Source organism: Bidens hawaiensis, unplaced genomic scaffold, assembly GCF_021521415.1.
Source record: "Bidens hawaiensis isolate Kalapana, Puna unplaced genomic scaffold, B.hawaiensis_p1.1 tig00059232_1, whole genome shotgun sequence".
NCBI lineage: Eukaryota > Viridiplantae > Streptophyta > Magnoliopsida > Asterales > Asteraceae > Bidens > Bidens hawaiensis.
The window spans coordinates 2,870-21,042 of record NW_027500684.1 but is presented as its reverse complement, the minus strand read 5'-3'; the positions used below and the strand labels follow the sequence as shown (position 1 = coordinate 21,042).

General features: G+C 32.3%; 1 protein-coding gene across 2 annotated transcripts; it reads left to right on the top strand.

Moving 5' to 3' along the window:
* Window positions 1-2,468: 2,468 nt before the first annotated feature.
* LOC143602619 (carbonic anhydrase 2) lies at window positions 2,469-16,987 on the top strand. 2 transcript variants are annotated; one of them, XM_077079665.1, is made up of 9 exons: window positions 2,469-2,540; window positions 6,633-6,712; window positions 8,029-8,169; window positions 9,282-9,330; window positions 10,072-10,188; window positions 11,004-11,057; window positions 14,535-14,620; window positions 15,268-15,373; window positions 16,541-16,987. In XM_077079665.1, exons 1-9 carry the CDS (start codon window positions 2,487-2,489, stop codon window positions 16,700-16,702), a joined length of 849 nt encoding a protein of 282 aa, XP_076935780.1. In that variant the 5' UTR covers window positions 2,469-2,486; the 3' UTR covers window positions 16,703-16,987. The 2 variants fall into 2 exon arrangements, with proteins under 2 accessions (XP_076935780.1, XP_076935781.1); XM_077079666.1 differs by lacking the exon at window positions 2,469-2,540 and adding an exon at window positions 5,760-5,800.
* Window positions 16,988-18,173: the final 1,186 nt, after the last annotated feature.

The following is an 18,173-nucleotide window of genomic DNA, read 5'->3' as shown; positions in this document are numbered from 1 at the left end:
GATTAATCGTTAGTTCACACCCTACCGCCCGACTAGCGACTGACGATTTCTACAACAATGGATACAGGAGCTCAAGTTTAGCTTGTTTTGACGAATGAGAGTTCAACTTGTTATTTTAAAGCTCGAACTCGGCTCATAAAGCATTTATCAAGCTCAAGCCTGACTTCTGAGATGTTTTATCAAACTAAGGCTTAGCTTGTTTATTATTATTATTATTATTATTATTATTATTATTATTTATAACATACTTTAATACATATTTTATTAAATTTATATGGTTTGAGGAAACCTTAACTAGCCTAAGCTCGGCTCGAGCTCGGTTGTGTATATTAAATTAATACGTAGAAGTCTCAAATAGTTAAAAGTTAATGCCTAAATGTATACTAGGCTACGGTCTTCCCATGCTCGAGCTTGTGGTTGATAACTAACGAGATTTTTTAGGCTCTCTTGATAAGGCTTGGCTTATTTTAGATTTTTTATTAATCATTTATCGAGTAGCACGAGAGTGGCTTGGCTCATTTTCACTCCTTGTCGTTAAGTATTTATTTAGTTATTTACCAAGTAGACCTTCGTTGGAGGCATGTATGATATACAAAGTTGTTATACATGTCATATAAGAAAATAAGGTTTATAGAAGTTCGTGTGACATGTGAAAAATGTTACTCAACTCGTATGACATAAGATGACTTTAACTAACACATGTGATAGTGGTGTGTGACAATGTTACACATAAATTATATGATCAACATGATAATGGGGGTGTATGTATAGACTATAGTAAGAAATTATTTTATATTTAAGGTTATCCGATTTTAATCGTATTTTTAAAATGTTATCAGTCAACTAACTTAAAAATATTATAACATAGGCAAAAGTCCTATTTATAACTAAACGTAACACTTGATGGCTAAATTGGCTGGACACCCTGCACTAATTAAACTTTATTTTCCTGTTCCTTTAAATTTTAGTCACTTCGTAAATGTATTAGTTAAAGGGTTGGTATGAGTTCTTGTTTATGTGAGGCTGATATGGCGTTCTAACTAGCACTTTCTAGCTAGCCCACAAGTATATTGCGTTCATATTTTCGTAGGTAAAGCCGTTATTTTCTTCCATGATTTTATTATTAACTATAGGTCATTGTTGTGAATAATTTTTTTAATAAAATGTATAGTCATTATCACAATTTAAATACAAAATGTTGTCGGGATTTTGGGTTTTATGGACACTATCTTGGCCCAAATATATGTGTGGATGTATGGAGCAAATTTGTAAATGTGTAAACATAGAGATTCTCTAATCTCAAGAAGATAACACATTTAGAAGCCTAGGTGAACTCACCTATCACTTTCTTTATCCAAATTGTCTTCATTCCTTAAAACATACCACTTGAGTTTGAATTTGTATACTCATTTTCAAGAAATATAATTATTTAACTAATTACCAAAAACAAAATATGTACAACATGTATTGCATAATGTCCAAGTTGTTATAACATTCTTGTCCTTGTATTTTATAAATATTCAATGTCATCACCATTTGCTTTGTTTCCCCCCATTTTAAACCCCTTATCCCAATGAAGCACTTTTCTTGGAGGAATTGCACATTGGCTTCATTTTAAGTAACAACTCATTATTTTCTAAGGTACTTTATCTCTTTACATGAGCTTTAGGGTTTTAAGTTATTGATATTGGATTTGTTTTTAACTTAATTTATGCGGTATGAACGGTGTTTTACTTATTTTTAAATTATTTTTTGTGGTATAAAAGGTGTTGTAAGTAATTTTTTATCTGTTATAAATGGTGTACTTTTTGTTGGTCTTGATACATGTCTCAATGGACTACGTGAAATGTCAATAAGAGACTCACCGTTAGGTTGTAATATGTTTTTATGGTTCAAAAATGTTGCATATCACCTTTTTTCAGACAAGACGGGATGCTACAATAACCTTTCTAATGGTTTTTTATATGAAAAATTAAATTTAAGTATAGTTGTATTATGATGTTGTTAATATACTATTTGTTTGTTTTGAGTTCTTGTGTAGCACAATGACATATATTCATAGATTATGGATGAGATACCATTATATGTTGATGTTCTAAATGAATATGGTAGCATAACGTATGAGTGTGTGTGTATAATACAAGAGATACTTAAGCTATAGGTATGTATTGTTATCCTATTTCAGTGCAGAAAGTCTTTCATATATATTGATGTTCTAACACCTTAATGTTGATAACTCGACATACATTTTGAAAATCATTTCATATTCACATTTATGTTTATTAGAATTTTAGAAAGTCAGTGAGACCATGTTGATACCAATATTGCAAGATTTGTTGATGTTTTATAGCATTGTGATACGCTAAATAAAAATTATAAATATGTGTATCTTAGAAGACCCGTAAAATCATATTCAAGATAATAATAGTTTTTTTCTTAATATTTTTATGATTTATATCAGGTTTGAAAAACATCAAGGATAATAGATGGCCGGGAAATTTAAGAATTGCATCACACTATGTTGTGTCAAAAAGCCGTTGGTAAGAATTTTATATTACAAAGTTCTTTCAAGAAATTTACAACGCTTATTGTTTGAATGTATATATGGATTGCAAAATATGAATTATGGTCGTACGCTCATTCAACCAATTTTTTTAATACCACGATTCAGATTAAGCAAATAAATAAAAACAAATATTAAATGAGTATGAAATATAAAAATAAATATAATATACATATTAATTTTCAGTTTTTCACATATTTACTTTTGTAAGCTAGTCCCTTGGTGGTCAGATGAGCCACAAAACGGTGCAAAATTTGGTTAATTAACTACTAAATCGGTTATAAGTCAATTAAAATCAATAATAATGCTCTCTCTTATTTGATTAATAATTAATATTTTTCTTAAATAATTTTGACAAGAGAAAGCTAAAAGTTATCACCCAAAGTTAATACGTTATTTCTTTATACGGATAAAGTGCAATAATTAAATGGTTTATAAATTAAACGATTTTTTTTCTCATAATAATTAATTGTAAATAAAGTCAATGGCTATTCGATAAGCATTTCTATAAGTGGCATATAAGATGACTTTTAAATGAATTGAATGGACAACTATAAGGATAAGAGTCACACATGTAACTTTTGTTATTATTAAATATGTCTATGACATAACTGATATTTTGGTCCGTGTCTTTCTAACTTTATTATTATTATTATTATTATTATTATTATTATTATTATTATTATTCTTGTTTTTACTTTTTATGTTTTGGTTTTAAGTTTTTAACCATGGGTGATGCTAAGAAAGATCCAATATAAACAAGACGGTAGGGTTATGTAACTGGATTCAGTTTAAATTAAGTTCAAGTCAAAAAGGTTCAAAAATATAAAAACAAATGTCAAATAAATTAACATATTATGTGATGACGAGGCCATGATCGTAACAATAGTGTCGGCCACGATGGTGGTGGAGATGGCATCGACAATGGTGATAGTAAGGCGATGGTAACTAATAGGTTGTGGTGAAAAAGGTTACTTCGAGAGTTCCAGTCTAACATGTTTTTCGATAAGAGATTGTTTTCTTAACAATGCATGACTTGTGAGAAAATACACAACCATTTTGTACCCAAAACCAATACTAGAGGCCCAAATAGTTGGTTTTATGTTACTTTGAGTCTCTAAATGTATTATTTTGGTTGGGGGGGGGGGGGGGGGTAAAATGAGGTTGTTTTTGTTGGTCATCACCGGTCATAGTTTGTTGGATTAGAATAAGCAGAAGAGTACAACACCCATACTAATTTACTGACTATTGGTCGTTACTTACAGCCTGACAATTCCTAGGACAACGATATCTCCATCACCGTTGTCACTTTCAACGCCACCACTGGCGCCATCACCACCTACCAGTTGTCAGTGTCATCATATTTGTTACCACCACCAACACCATCACCATATTATGTATACATGTGTATATGCATGCATGTATATATGTGTACACATAGATACCTATCTATGCATGTAATATATTGAAAAACTAGTTTTCTTTTCAAACTATAGTGATTGTTGTTTTAACATAAAAATGATGAATTTATTAAACTTAGCATACATAATACTTTCAATGTAACAATCTTAATGGGTTGAGGTGTTACATTTAACCTTTGTTCATGTTTATATTAGTTTTCCTAGTATAGACCCAACTTTAAAACTTGCAAATAACAAGGATGACTATATCTTACTATAAAACCTTGTTTAGACCGACCATTTTTGTCTTTTAGACTTACGTAAGAATATAGGAACAAGTGAGGCGTAAGCATCTTCTATTGAATCACATATATCCTTCATATTATTTCAAGATATTATTTAACATGTATCTTATCGGTTAAAAACTTCCTATATATAAGTAGCCGAAATGTAAGGCCTAGTGATGGCGTTTAGTTTATTCTATTATATCATATTATATTATTATATCATAGCAAGAGAAAGAGCCCCCGAAGTACCTAAAAGCATATGTAGTTACAAGTTACAACTTATTGTTACATCTATTATGTTTGGGATTAAGTTTGAAAACACCTTATTATCTTATTCAAAAAGCACATAAGTTAAAAAGTGTTTCACTATTACAAAAATACTTTTTATTTAGCTTTTATAAAATGGTCAAAAAAACAGTTTCTAAAAGTCTCAAATCATAACTTTTTAAAATGACTTTTGAAAAAACTAACAAGCCAATAAATATTTTCAAGCTCAATCTCAAACATGATCTAAATAGACAACTATTGAACATTGGTTTCTGATATTTCTTTTTTTTTTTTGTCGAAACAGAAAATAGAACCGAATTCAAAGATGGCGAAATTGAATTATAATTTGATTCGTTTTTGTTTCAAACTGAAAACCTGTGTTTTAAAAAAACGAATGCTATTGATATGGATTTCGAGTTCCTTAGACTGGATTTCTCAACTTCGTAATGGACTAAACTTTTGTGGATATATCAATAGGAAAATCAATAGACCAATACCTCGGCTTTAACCGAACTGAGCCAACTTTATATAATTGAAAACATTTCAGTTCAATTGGTTTAAAACCTAATATTTAATAGATTTAAACGTTTTTAGCTAGGGGTGAGCATAATCCGAGTAAGACCCACAAGACCGGTGAGACTCTAGCCGATCATACCTGGTTATATTACAATAGGGCCGGTTCCCAGAATCCCAGGTCAGTAGAATACATTAACCGGGTTTGGGTAGACCCATTTACTCCTATAGGGGGTGAGCATAAACCGGATAAGACTCACGAGACCCAAACCAGCTAGACCCGATTATTAACAAAAAATGATCAGTTCCCGGGTCCGGCTCGAATATTACGAGTAAGACCGTTTGCTCACCCAGCTACAATACGCACACTATCAAAACAATTTATTATCTTTAACAAATAAAAATAAAAATTATAAAAACCTTTTCTCAATGATATGAAGTATAAACATGAAAATCCTCCTAAAACAAACCTCACCCCACATCACCCCAACCGAAGACATAAATAATAATAATAATAATAATAATAATAATAATAATAATAATAAACTATACCCTCTGGCATCATCCATCATCCATGACCAGTCTGGATTGGGTCCTATTTTCCAAAACATAATAAAAAATTAATTAATTTCCAAAATTTATGTAAAACTCTTAACCATGGTCAAGTTAACCTTGTTGCTATAAATAGGGGTAGCCCCCACACTCAAACTGTATACCAATTTCCTCTTAATCAGCAGCTGATTTTGCATCCAATTTTCACACCAACAAAGGTTTATTATTATCACTTTTGCTTAATTAACTTATATTTATTATCAACTAATTTAATTCATCATCCATTCATACTGTTTCATTTTGTTATATTATTTAAATTTAAACTTCTTAATAATAATATTAATACTAGTAATAATATTCATACTGTTTGCATTTACTAGTCATTCATTGTTTAGCTTCTCGATTTCAGTTTCATCTCGAGTTTTTTTTTTCCGTGTTAATTATAACCGAATTTAATCGAATTCGCTGTTACCAGTGGAATTCGAGTAAATTTGTATCCGGTTTGTAACCGTCAACTAACAGCTAATCATCATTAACTTCATCGATTCATATATACTTATTGAATCTGATTTGATATTTTAATATATAATCGAAAGTGTTTTACGCGATATTTATAACATAATTCAATCGAATTTGCTGTTATTCAATTCATGAAAATTTGTATCCGGTTAATGACTGTCAACTACTATCAGCTAATGTTCATCGGTTCATACTGATGAGTTGATCGAGATATGTTCGTTATTTCGGTCCGAAACATGTGATCGATTAGTGTTTTACATGTTAACTATAGCCTAACTTGATCGATCACATGTTTCGGACCAGAAACACATGATTATGAATGTGATCACTTATTTGGTTATATATTTACTCTGCTAAAACCTGATACAAATTAGCAGAGTAAGAGCAAATTTGATCAAATTAGGTTATAAGTTAATCAGAAACACGTGATTATGAATCTGATTTGATATGTAGATATGTATGATCGATTGATCGAAACTGTTTTACGTGTTAATTTATATAACCTAATTTGATCCAATTTGTAAATAAAAGGTTGCAGAAGAAGAGATGGCGAGTAACGGAAAACCGATTAACATCGATGACGCCATTAATGGATTGAAGAAGCTTTTGAGGTAAAGTTGTTGAATATACGGTTGAGTACGGCCTGAATCTTGTGATGATCATCACCGGCCGGTTAATTGGATCATAATTGTCATTTTCATAAATAGTAATATTGGATTAATAATAATGTGAATATTAATTAATATTATTATTAATGGGATCAAACGCTTTGATTTCTCACCACACATCTGTCAGTAGATAGTGTCATCTTGCAGGCCCCTTATCCCTAATTTTATGGCAATTTTTAAGGTGTTAAGGAATTGTTTTGATTTATAAAAGTAGAGACTTGTTTGTTCGAGCTTCATTTTTAAAGCTCGAGCTTAATACGTGAATCGTTTTTTTAAAGTCTGATTTGGCTTTTATATATTAGTTTTATATATTTGTATACATGTCAAATTATTTATATGTATTTTGAGATAAACTTTGAAAGAGCTTGAGCTTAGCTCTTTTAATAAAGTTTGAGTTCAGCTCATGAGTCGGTTTTTTAAGTGCGAGTTGAGTCTGTTTATTATTTATTAATTAATTTGTATTTATATACGTGTTAAATTATTTTTATGTATTTTGAGAAAATTTTGAAGGGGACTAAGCTCGGATCGAGCTTATATAGCACCTTAAACGAGCTAAAATTTATGGGAAAATCCCTAGAAATGTCCATATCCCCAACTTTATGAGAAAATCCCCAAAAATGTCTATTTACCAATCGATGTCAAGAGATTGCCTATTTGACCAAAAGATTGTTGGAACCTTGTTACTTATTATTAAGTTTTTCTCATTTGCCGTTTTCTTAATAAAAGAGTCGTAGAGAGCTCTACAAATCTCTTGTTCGTGTTTTTGATTCACATGCTTAAAGTTTAACAAAGATTTCCAAAACGTCCATCTTATAACACAACATGTTTTTACCATCCCGTTTTTTTAAACAAGGTATATCGTGCCATGTGTCACATAAACTGTCTATTCGGCGATATTTGTTGTGAGAGGTGTTATTATTATCTTGTGAGGTAAGATGGTAAATATTGTGAGACAAAGGTATTATATGTGACATCCGTCAGTATTTATTGTGAGATCAGACGGTATTGTATGTGAAGCCCCAACGATATTTAGTGAGCTCAAGGAAAATAATTGGTTTAAAAAACCTTTGCCTTCCTATTTAAACCGTCGGGTTCAACATTTTAAGATAGACAATTTGATCAAACAGACAATCTCGACTTTAAGTGGTAAACATACATTTTTAGGATTTTTTTTCTTTCTAATTTTATTGCATTTTAACGCCATTTCCTTTAACGCAATTACCGTCACTGTAGCTTAGATAAATTTAACCGTTTTGCAGTGAGAAAAACGACCTCCACGCCGTCGCAGCCGCAAAGATCAAACAGGTCACCGTGGAGCTAGAAGGGGCAAACGCTGATGAGTTTAACCCGGTGGAGAGAATCAAAGAAGGTTTTGCACGGTTTAAAAAAGAGAAATATGAGTACGTTTGTCTGCTGTACCTTTTAAGAATAATATTAAGGAGTACTAAATCATTACTACTCATTTCTGAACATATTTTCTATAGTGGGCAGACTGTACTGGCTGCCACTTTTAATTGGAACACAATATTATTATTAATTGATTCCATTTTGTCACCTTTCTTTACCTTAGACATTAATTTCATTATTGTATATTATACTGTTGAACACCTGATAAGAAGCAAATTATTAAACTGGTGAACAGTTTCAGAATTCAGATTACAAATAAAAAAACAAAAAAACAATTAATTAATTATAATAAGTCATCATCCACCAGCCATTTTATTTTATTTATTCAAAAAGTTTTCTTTTAGTTAGGTGAAATGCCAGCCACATACTCACAAAGGGCCATAGGTGGATATTTTTTTCTCCTTTATCATGCTTTGACTTGTCTTTTTATTTTATTTTTTCAATTAAAAATAGTGTAAACACAATCTCTTAATCTCTTAAATGATGGTAAGACGGTCTTGGTTTATAATGGTTTAACTAAAATATGAAAAAAAGTGACTGTGATATTAATTAATATTAAGTAAGTATAGGACTTTAAATAACTTTTTGTTTAAAACACATAATGTTTAATTAAAAGCACAAGTAATTTTTAACTTCTTTTTAATAAAACTGTAAGTGGGTAGTTTGAATGGATGAAAAAAGATGTGGCCTCACAACCCTGCTCTTGCGCCTGTTACCAGCTTGGTTCACTGGGTGTTAATGTAATGAGGTGTACTGGTGCACCAACACACTAGAATAGTTGGCGTCCCGCTAGCCGCTACACTAGTTTAAATGGTGGTTTGCATAAATATTACATGGCTAAGTTGATTTTTTTATTGTTAATGTTTATTTGAAGTATTTAATAAGTTTTAGTTAGAATTTTAATGTGAATTCTTTACTTGTTAAGGTAAGTCTGGGTCCCTCCCTATCTTTATGTTTAACAGTATCATTTGATCTATACTAATTTATATACATTAAAAGTGTTTTATTTTGATCTATTATGCTCTAGAAAAGGACTTATCTCAAAAGAAATATATACCATTACCTATCACTTGACATAAATGTTCTTTTTTTTTTATTTGTGCAGAACAAACCCCACTTTGTATGGTGAGCTTGCTAAAGGCCAAAGCCCCAAGGTCACCTTTTTTTTTTCGATTACTAGTTAATAATTTTAGTTGTTTCACATTATTTACATTTATATTTTTTAATATCATATACAAAGTAAATGATTTTGAGAAAAGTGCACAGAAAGCTAACAAATTGTATAAAAAGTTTTCATGTGAGATATATATATAATCAACTTTTAATCTTCTACTAAAAAGTACTAAAAAAAGGATCAAAATATTTAAAAATATATATATATGTGTGAGAATGACTGCTTGCATATTTTCATTTACTAATTACTTGTATCAAATTTTAATTTTACTAAAAAAAATATAAAAAATGGAAGTTTGTTCTAAATTGAACAAAAAGAATTGATTACCTTAAATGTAAAATTACATGAATCTCTTACTTTTTATCTTGTCCCACTTTATTTATTTATTTATTTATTTATTTATCTAAAGTGTTAAATGTGTAAAAACTTGTTTTACTCTCAATTGTTTTTTTCATATCATATATATGTTTTGATCATACCAGTTAAAAGCAACTAGTTCTTTAGATTTTTTTATCCCCGTGTGAATGATGCACATAAAAAATATATTAATGATACTGAAAACATGTGTTTGATATTATTTATTTCCATTAATTATAATACAGTATAACTTAGCTTATCAATGCAAGAGATTAATATAGATGAAATCTAACATAAAATTTTTTACATAAGAAAATGTACTCTAAATCCATATTCTTAATTTCTTGTTTAAACTATAACACAGTTTTTGGTATTCGCTTGCGCGGACTCTCGAGTTTGCCCATCACACATCCTGGATTTTCAACCTGGTGAAGCCTTTGTGGTTAGAAACATTGCTAACATGGTTCCTCCTTATGACACGGTGATCTCTCAAACTTTACAATTAATTATCTTGATTTTACATATAGATCTAGCTAACTGATCAATACTATATTCATTTCTAGAATACTTGATTTAATTAATATTGTTTTTTTCTCTCTAAGAAGTCAAACCCATAAGTATCTTTCAATCATAAATTCATAATTGCTAACATGTTGTCCAGCACATGGTCAAATTATATATACATAAGGATACATATTTATATAATGTTAATGTTGAAATGCTATAAACTAGGGGTTTGGGAGTGCATAAACCGAAACCGAAAAATCTGAAAAAACCGGAGTACCAGATGGAAACAAAAATCGAAGGTTTAGTTTATTTATTTGTAAAGACTGAACTTACATTAATAAAAATTGAACGAATTTATGGATTTTCATTTTTTATATTTAAAATTTATAAAAATATATTAAATATGTAACTACGATAATTTTTTAGCCTAAATGTATAATCAATTAGTTATTAATCAACAAAATGATTTAGGTAGATATTCATTATTTTGAGCCAAAAAAAATGTTTGACTCAAAATTTTCAAGCTCAAATGGTAAAAGCGAAAAACTTGAACCGAAACCAGAAGATTTTTAAAACTTCAAAAACCGACAATCTAGTTCAGTTTTAGCTCTAACCCAAACCGAGCCATGCATAGTAGCACACCCCACTATAAACTCATGGATTCCTATGTATAGAAACTAATGATTAAACTTATTAAGCAAGTGGTTGCTTAGAATAATAGTTATCTTGGATCAATAATTGTCTGATTAGTTATTACTTAGTTGACTTATCAAAATACTTTTTGTGCAGATTAAACACTCTGGAGCAGGTGCCGCCATTGAATATGCAGTAGTGCACTTAAAGGTGAATATTAAAAACTTTTACAGCAGTGATTTTTGTTGTCTAAATCTAAATAATGGGGTGATTGGCTTTACTTAATAAAAATAAAAAAATAACCACCTCTAAAAAAGAGAGATATTTTCTTTGAAAATTAATGGGGTGATTATTATCAAACTCATTATCACTAGTACTTACACGCTGGTTTTATCTACATTGATTTTGATCATAAACTGTAAATCAAACCGTTACTGAAAACATATGTTAAAAAAACATTTGTACTCATACTTAATTACAGGAAACCTATTATTTTCTATTTTTTTATTAGATTATTAACATGATGATTCCTATATTTGAATTAGTATATATGTGGATAAACACTAAAAAATAGAAAAAAAGATGAAAGTTAAATATGAGGGCAAGGCATGTTGCCTTATGGAATATAGACCCCCATCTTTATTCCATATTTCTATTTAGTGGTGTTTGGGTTAAGTGTCATCTTTAGAAAGAAAAAAAAAGTTTCTCTAGTGGAATAGTGGCAACCGCCCACCTATCACTTTACAATTTCCATAACTCTTTTTGAGTCACATATTTTGGAATATGCTCATCATGGAGTTTAAGAAGATGCTCTTAAGTCAAAATGAAATTATGGGTACAAGGGTATCTAAATTCATTACATCTCATTATCATGTCTGTTTTATTTTTGAATATAAGACATCTAGACATGATTTTTTTAGTCAAAGAGGAGGGGCATCTAGACATTCATTCATTTGAACCAGTAAGAGCTTTTAGTGGGTCTGAAAACCTCTTAACCCAAAAAAAACATACGTTTGTCTCCGGCCTCCATTAACTTCTAACCCGGAGACTAGGCTCCATCTCCGACGACTAGAGGTTCGTCTCTAGCCTCCACCTCTTAATAATTCAGATTTCAGACATTTGAACCACCTCTTAACATTCAGATGTGGTATTCAGATTCAGACTTAAATCTCTAAAAAAACAAACGGGGCCTAACTTTATAAAAAATTAAGCTTTTTAAAACAAGGTTGGATTTTTAAAATAACATTTTAAAATAATAAAAATAAAAATAAAAATAAAAATAAAAAATTAATCATATTATAAAACCTCTACTTTTTATATACATGTAAATACATGTAATAGATGAAATAAAATTTATAAGGCAATAGCATATTAGCATATTCCATCTTTTCATTTTCACATATTTTGTAAAGAGAAAAGAATGTGTTACCTTGCCTTAAACGGTTTACCTTTGCAATAATCAGTGGGGCCCACTTCTTTACTTATCTTTTTCTAATCCAATGACTTTTCTCCTTATTTTTTTTAATTTTTCATGGGCCACTTAGACTAAGGGGTGTGGGGGGCTTTAATGGGGGCTTTAGTGGGGGCTCCAACCAATAATATTATGACGTGTGGCAGAGAGAGAAACTGGATAAGGGGGTTGTTGGAGCCCTCGTTGGAGCCCTGGCCCCTGGTGTGGAGGGGCTCCAGCAGGGGCTCCAGTGAAATTTTTTTTTTATTTTTTTATAAATATATTCAAACAACGTATTATTAAAAAAACTCATAAATTATTAAAAAAACACACATTAATAAAAAAAAACACATTAATATCTAAAATTCAAATTACAAAAAAAAAACATACTAAAAATTAAACAAACAATAATACTTAATAATAACACTAATCTAATACAAGATCATCGGGTCGCCTCGCCCACAAATGTTCAACCAACTCATGTCGAAGATTCCCGTGTATCTCACGGCTCTTGATATTTGCTATGTTATGAAGTCTTTGTTGATCACTGATTGTGGACGGTTGTGGCGGAATGTCACCTTGGTAGTTTTGGCAGATAGCTTTGCCCTCGTCTTCTAACGTCATGTTGTGTAGGATCAGACACGTGTAGACGACGTCCATTATCCTCTCCCGAGTCCAATAACGTATCGGGTTCGCCAGCACATAATATTGTTTTTTCAGAACTCCAAAAGCTCTTTCAATATCTTTTCTAGCAGACTCTTGCTTCTTCGTAAAATACTTCCGTTTATCGGCGATTGGATCTGTAAAAGCTTGAACTAACAAAGCCCATTCGTTGTAAATACCATCGACCAGATAGTACCCGTACTTGAAGAGTTCTCCATTTGCAACAAAAGATTGAGGTGGTTCAACCCCGTCGATAAGGTCGTTGATCAAATGTGACTGATCGATAACATTAAGGTCGTTATTTGACCCAGCAACACCAAAAAAAGCATGCCAAAACCAAAGATCCTGTGACACCGCCGCCTCAAGTATAAGGGTCGGCCCTTCATGATCACCACGGTGGAACTGACCTCGCCAGGCCGTTGGACACATAGCCCATCCAACATGCGTACAATCGATGCTACCTAGCATCCCAGGAAAACCATGTTTTTCTGCGTGCACCTCATATATGCGTTGGATGTCATACATTGTAGGTTTACGCAGATATCTCCGAGAGTAAATCGATATGACTCCTACGTATATAAAATAATCTATAAACATATAATATATATTAAAAAATGTAATAAATATTTAATAAAAACTAAAATTAATGTTTTTTACCTTGGCAGAAAAAATGAAGGGATTCACGTGCAACCCTTTTCGACATCTGTAAATACTCATCCAAAGCGTCCGACGAGATGCCGTACGCTAATTGACGGATAGCAGCCGTGCATTTTTGAAGAGAGGTAAAATCAGGGAGACCCCTAGCATCCTCCCTTTGTTGAAAAAAGGGATACCGTGCCTCTAAATCACTTGCTATACGCATGAACAATTGTCTGCTCATTCGGAAACGAGTTCGAAAATCCGACTCCTCGTATACCGGTTGAGGGCTAAAATAATGCCTAATCAAAGTATCGTTAGCACCCGATCGATCACGATCACGAGGTGGTGCTCTAACTCTCGGGACTCGAGGTTGATGGGCTTGATTTTGCAAGAGATCCACCACGGTTGCGGTCAAAACTCCCCCTACATGAAGAAGCAAATCATCCTCTTCGGAGGAGTTGGAATCAGACGAGTACCACGACATTTTTTTTGTGTTAGTTTTGAGAGGATTTTAGGAGGAAAGGTGTATAATTGTGAAATGAAGTATATTTTATAAAGGTATATATTTATAGTTTAAGAAAATATTTTTTTTTTAATATTTAAGAGCCCAACGGCTCTTTTTCTAAACCCAATGCAAGTTTCTCTCTCTCTTCAGCCGCCAACCAGCTCACGCCTCTCTTTTTTTTTCCGTTAGCGCCCCCGCTAGCGCCCTGGTGGTGTGGTGTTAGCGCCTGGGGGCACGAGCGGAGGGGCTCTAGCGCCCCCGTTGAAGCCCCACACCCCTCAGCCTTAAAGGTACTAGTCATCCTAGCAATTGGGAGATGAATAATATTCATTTACTCAACTTTTGATTATTTAATTTTTCTGTTAAAATTATTCCTTTACCCTAATATAGCTATGAATTTAAATAAATAATATTGGTATTGTGCTTTCAGGTAGAGAATATTGTAGTCATTGGACACAGCTGTTGTGGTGGGATTAAAGGACTCATGTCCATACCAGATGATGGAACCCCTGCTAGGTAACTTGCCACTTTATTATTTTGCATACAAATATTTTTCAACCATTTAAAATATCCAAATAATTGATCATATCGTCGTCGTCGAAAGATATTACATATATTCATATTTTCGTTACAGGACGTCACATAAATCGTTTAGTTAGTAGTCGTTATGATTTCAAAAAGATGGTTATTGACAACAGATAACACTATAATCGTATAATGTTTATAGATCATACCTTGGAAATATATTATAATATTCATATTTCGTTATAGAATGTCATATATATCATTTAGTTAGCGGTAGTTATCATTTCAAAGAGATGTTTATTGACAACGAATAACAGTACTTAATCTTTAAAGATATGAAAAAAATAATCAAGATTCTATCAATGATTACTGTCCACAAAAGGTTATTGTTTTATGTAGTTCTTTTTTTTTTCTCTTGACTGGCTTCCATTGCCAGCTCAATATATGATGAAAAGCTAAATAAAAACCATTAGATTTGCATACTTTTACTTTAGGATAATATATGAGTTCATAGTCATAAATGTTTTATGTTTAGAGTTTAGACTGCTAAAAGGCAATTGATATATACTTGAACTTGCTTAACTTAAACTGATACAAAGTACAAACTAACATTTTTGTTTTGCATATTGAATGGGCAGTGATTTCATAGAACAATGGGTTAAAATCGGTTTGCCGGCTAAGAGCAAAGTGAAAGCAGATTGCAGCGATTTGGAGTATTCGGAGCTTTGCACCAAGTGTGAGAAGGTATTTTCACACCAAGTTACCAAACTTTGTATAAATTAAACCATAAAAAGAACATACAAGTACACAAAACAGCAACATAATGTGTAAGTATGGCAAAAACGAGCTGGTTTGGTAACGGGTCAAGGTGCGTTTGGGTCAAAGTGATTTGCTTTAAAGAAGCCTCAATTTGGTTCGGTCCAAAACGGGTCATACCAAAATGGGCCCATCTTAAAATGGGTTGTTTTAGAAAAAAATATTAACACGGGCTCATCTTGAAATAGGTCGGCTTAAAAAAAAAAATCAAAACGGGTTCACCCTACCATGTCTACTTTTATGGCGGGTGGTAGCTTCGTAATGATTTTGGTCAAATGAGTTCTGACAAGTGACAACAATGGGCTCACAGTCGTTTTGGAAAAAAATATCAAAGCAGGCTGTAACGAAAATGGGCTCGTCTTGAAGTAAGTCAGTTTAGAAACAGGGTAAATTTACACTACGTGTGAAAATTTTCGGGCAAAAAAAACAGGTAAATTTACACGGTTGCGCAGAAAAACAGGGCCTTGGCCGCCCCTGGCCCTATATGAGCTTCACCAATGGGCTAAGGTCGGCCCCGCAAGTATCCTTTTGCCATTTTTTTCAAATTATTAATAACTATATATGTTAGGCTAGGGGTGCAAACGAGCCGAGCTCTCGAGATCGGCTCGTTAAAAAGCTCGATCGAGCCGAGCTTAATTGAGCCCAACCCGAGCTTGAGCTTAAAAGTAAGCTTGTTTAAAAAAGAGCCTGAGCCCGAGCTTCACTTATAGAGCTCGAGCCAGCTCGCGAGCCTAAACAAGCCTGTCATTTATATAATTTTTTAAATATATATTTAATAATTATTAATTAATATGTATAATGTTATGAAAACATAAATATAAAGAACTAAATAATATATATTATTTTATCATAAAGTTATAATAGAAAAAAATATACAAAAATAATTATAATTAAATAAAAAATAATTGATAAATAATAAATGAGCTGAGCCCGAGCCGAGCTCGAGCTTGAAAATCTACTCACGAGCCGAGCTCGAGCTTTGTGTAATTTAAACGAGCCGAGCTTGGAGCTTGGGCTCGGCTGGTTTGCACCAGCTAATATCCTTTTAGAATATGAATGTGTGACCACATTTAATGTGTTATGCAACAAATACAGGAGGCTGTGAATGTATCTCTAGGGAACCTATTAACATATCCATTTGTGAGAGAAGCTGTGGTGAACAAAAAGCTTTCACTAAAGGGTGGACATTATGACTTTGTGAATGGATCTTTTGACCTTTGGAATCTTGACTTTGGCATCTCATCATCTCTCATATAATGAATGGATTCTCACTTCATCAACAACACTACTTGTTTACATCTTTACAATAACTATAGAGGCTTAAAATGTCCTTAATTTAAGTCTTGGGTTGCATCAAGTTTGTAAAGTTTTTTTGGGTATGTTTTCTGTTTATGTGTTTTCAGTTTGGTTGTATCGGTCTTTTCGGTACGAATAACGTTGCTTTATGTGTAACTTGTTTTGATCGGAGTACTTTACCGATATACTTGTAATTCCCTTAAAGAAAGTTTTATATCAATATATGCTTACAGTTTTTGGTATGTTTTTATTTATGTGTATTCAGTTTGGTTGTATCTATCTTTTTGTTGCGAATAACGTTGCTTTATGTGTAACTTGTTTTGATCGGAGTACTTTACCGATATACATGTAATTCTCTTAAAGAAAGTTTTATATAAATAAATATGCTGTTACAGTTTTTGGTGTGTTTTCATTTATGCGTTTTCATTTTGGGTGTATCTATCTTTTCGTTACGAATAACGTTGCTTTTATGTATAACTTTCGGTGTTTTGATCACCCCCCCCCCCCCTTTTATCCACAAGAATCTCAGGGCCTTTATCTCACCAACCACGTTATTAATCGGCTTTCCCTAAATGCTAGTTGATAACAAATAATTATGATAATATAATTTAAACATGTAAAGTTTATTATTAATAAAAAAATAAATATAAAACATCTCATGCTGGGGCCTGGGCTCACTGGACAGCACTCAAATGCCAATTCTTGACGTGATTTGGGCTCTAGACCGAGTTCACATAGATTCAGCCCATATCTCTTGACCCAATCCCCCTAGCACCTTTAGGTAGAGGTGCACAAATCGGTTTTTTTGAAAAAACCGGTTCGGTTATTAACCGGACCGGTTTTTTTTATCCAGAAAAAAACCGGTTCGGTTAATAACCGGACCGGTTATTAACCGGTTTTTAATGGTGAAAACTCAAACCGGCCAAACCGGTTTGGACCGGTTTAAAAACCGGTTAGAACCGGTTATTAAACCGGTTTTTTATAACCGGTTTTTAATAACCGGTCTAACCGGTTATCCGGTTTTTTTTTTTTTTTTTTTTTTTTTTTTTTTTTTTTTTTTTTTTTTGCTTTAGGGTTTAGGGTTTAGGGTTTAGGGTTTCGTTGTTAGCATTCTTTGCTTGGAAGATTAAAAACACATAACTTTCATTTATAGCTTTTACATTAAAAATACAAACATTAAATCGTTATCGCATATTCGTAACTCAAAAATACAAACATTAAAGAATGCTTAGACACGATTACATTAACAAGTTGATGTTTGTTACTCATTTTCTTCGCTACCCGATCCCGAGCTATTCCTTAGGTAATCGTCGTACGCGGCTTCTTCATCGGTCATTGGTTGAATGTGTCCTTGATTGACCTCGTCTTCATACAAGGCCGCCTCATAGTCCATTTCCCCCTCGAGTGAGCGTTGATGTTGTGCCCTGTCTAA

Excerpts from the sequence above, each read along its gene's own strand:
- LOC143602619 (XM_077079665.1), top strand. The coding sequence starts at position 2,487 with ATGGCCGGGAAATTTAAGAATTGCATCACACTATGTTGTGTCAAAAAG. Across the intron at positions 6,713-8,028 it reads GGATTGAAGAAGCTTTTGAG|TGAGAAAAACGACCTCCACG; the intron begins GTAAAGTTGTTG and ends ACCGTTTTGCAG. Across the intron at positions 9,331-10,071 it reads CTAAAGGCCAAAGCCCCAAG|TTTTTGGTATTCGCTTGCGC; the intron begins GTCACCTTTTTT and ends ACTATAACACAG.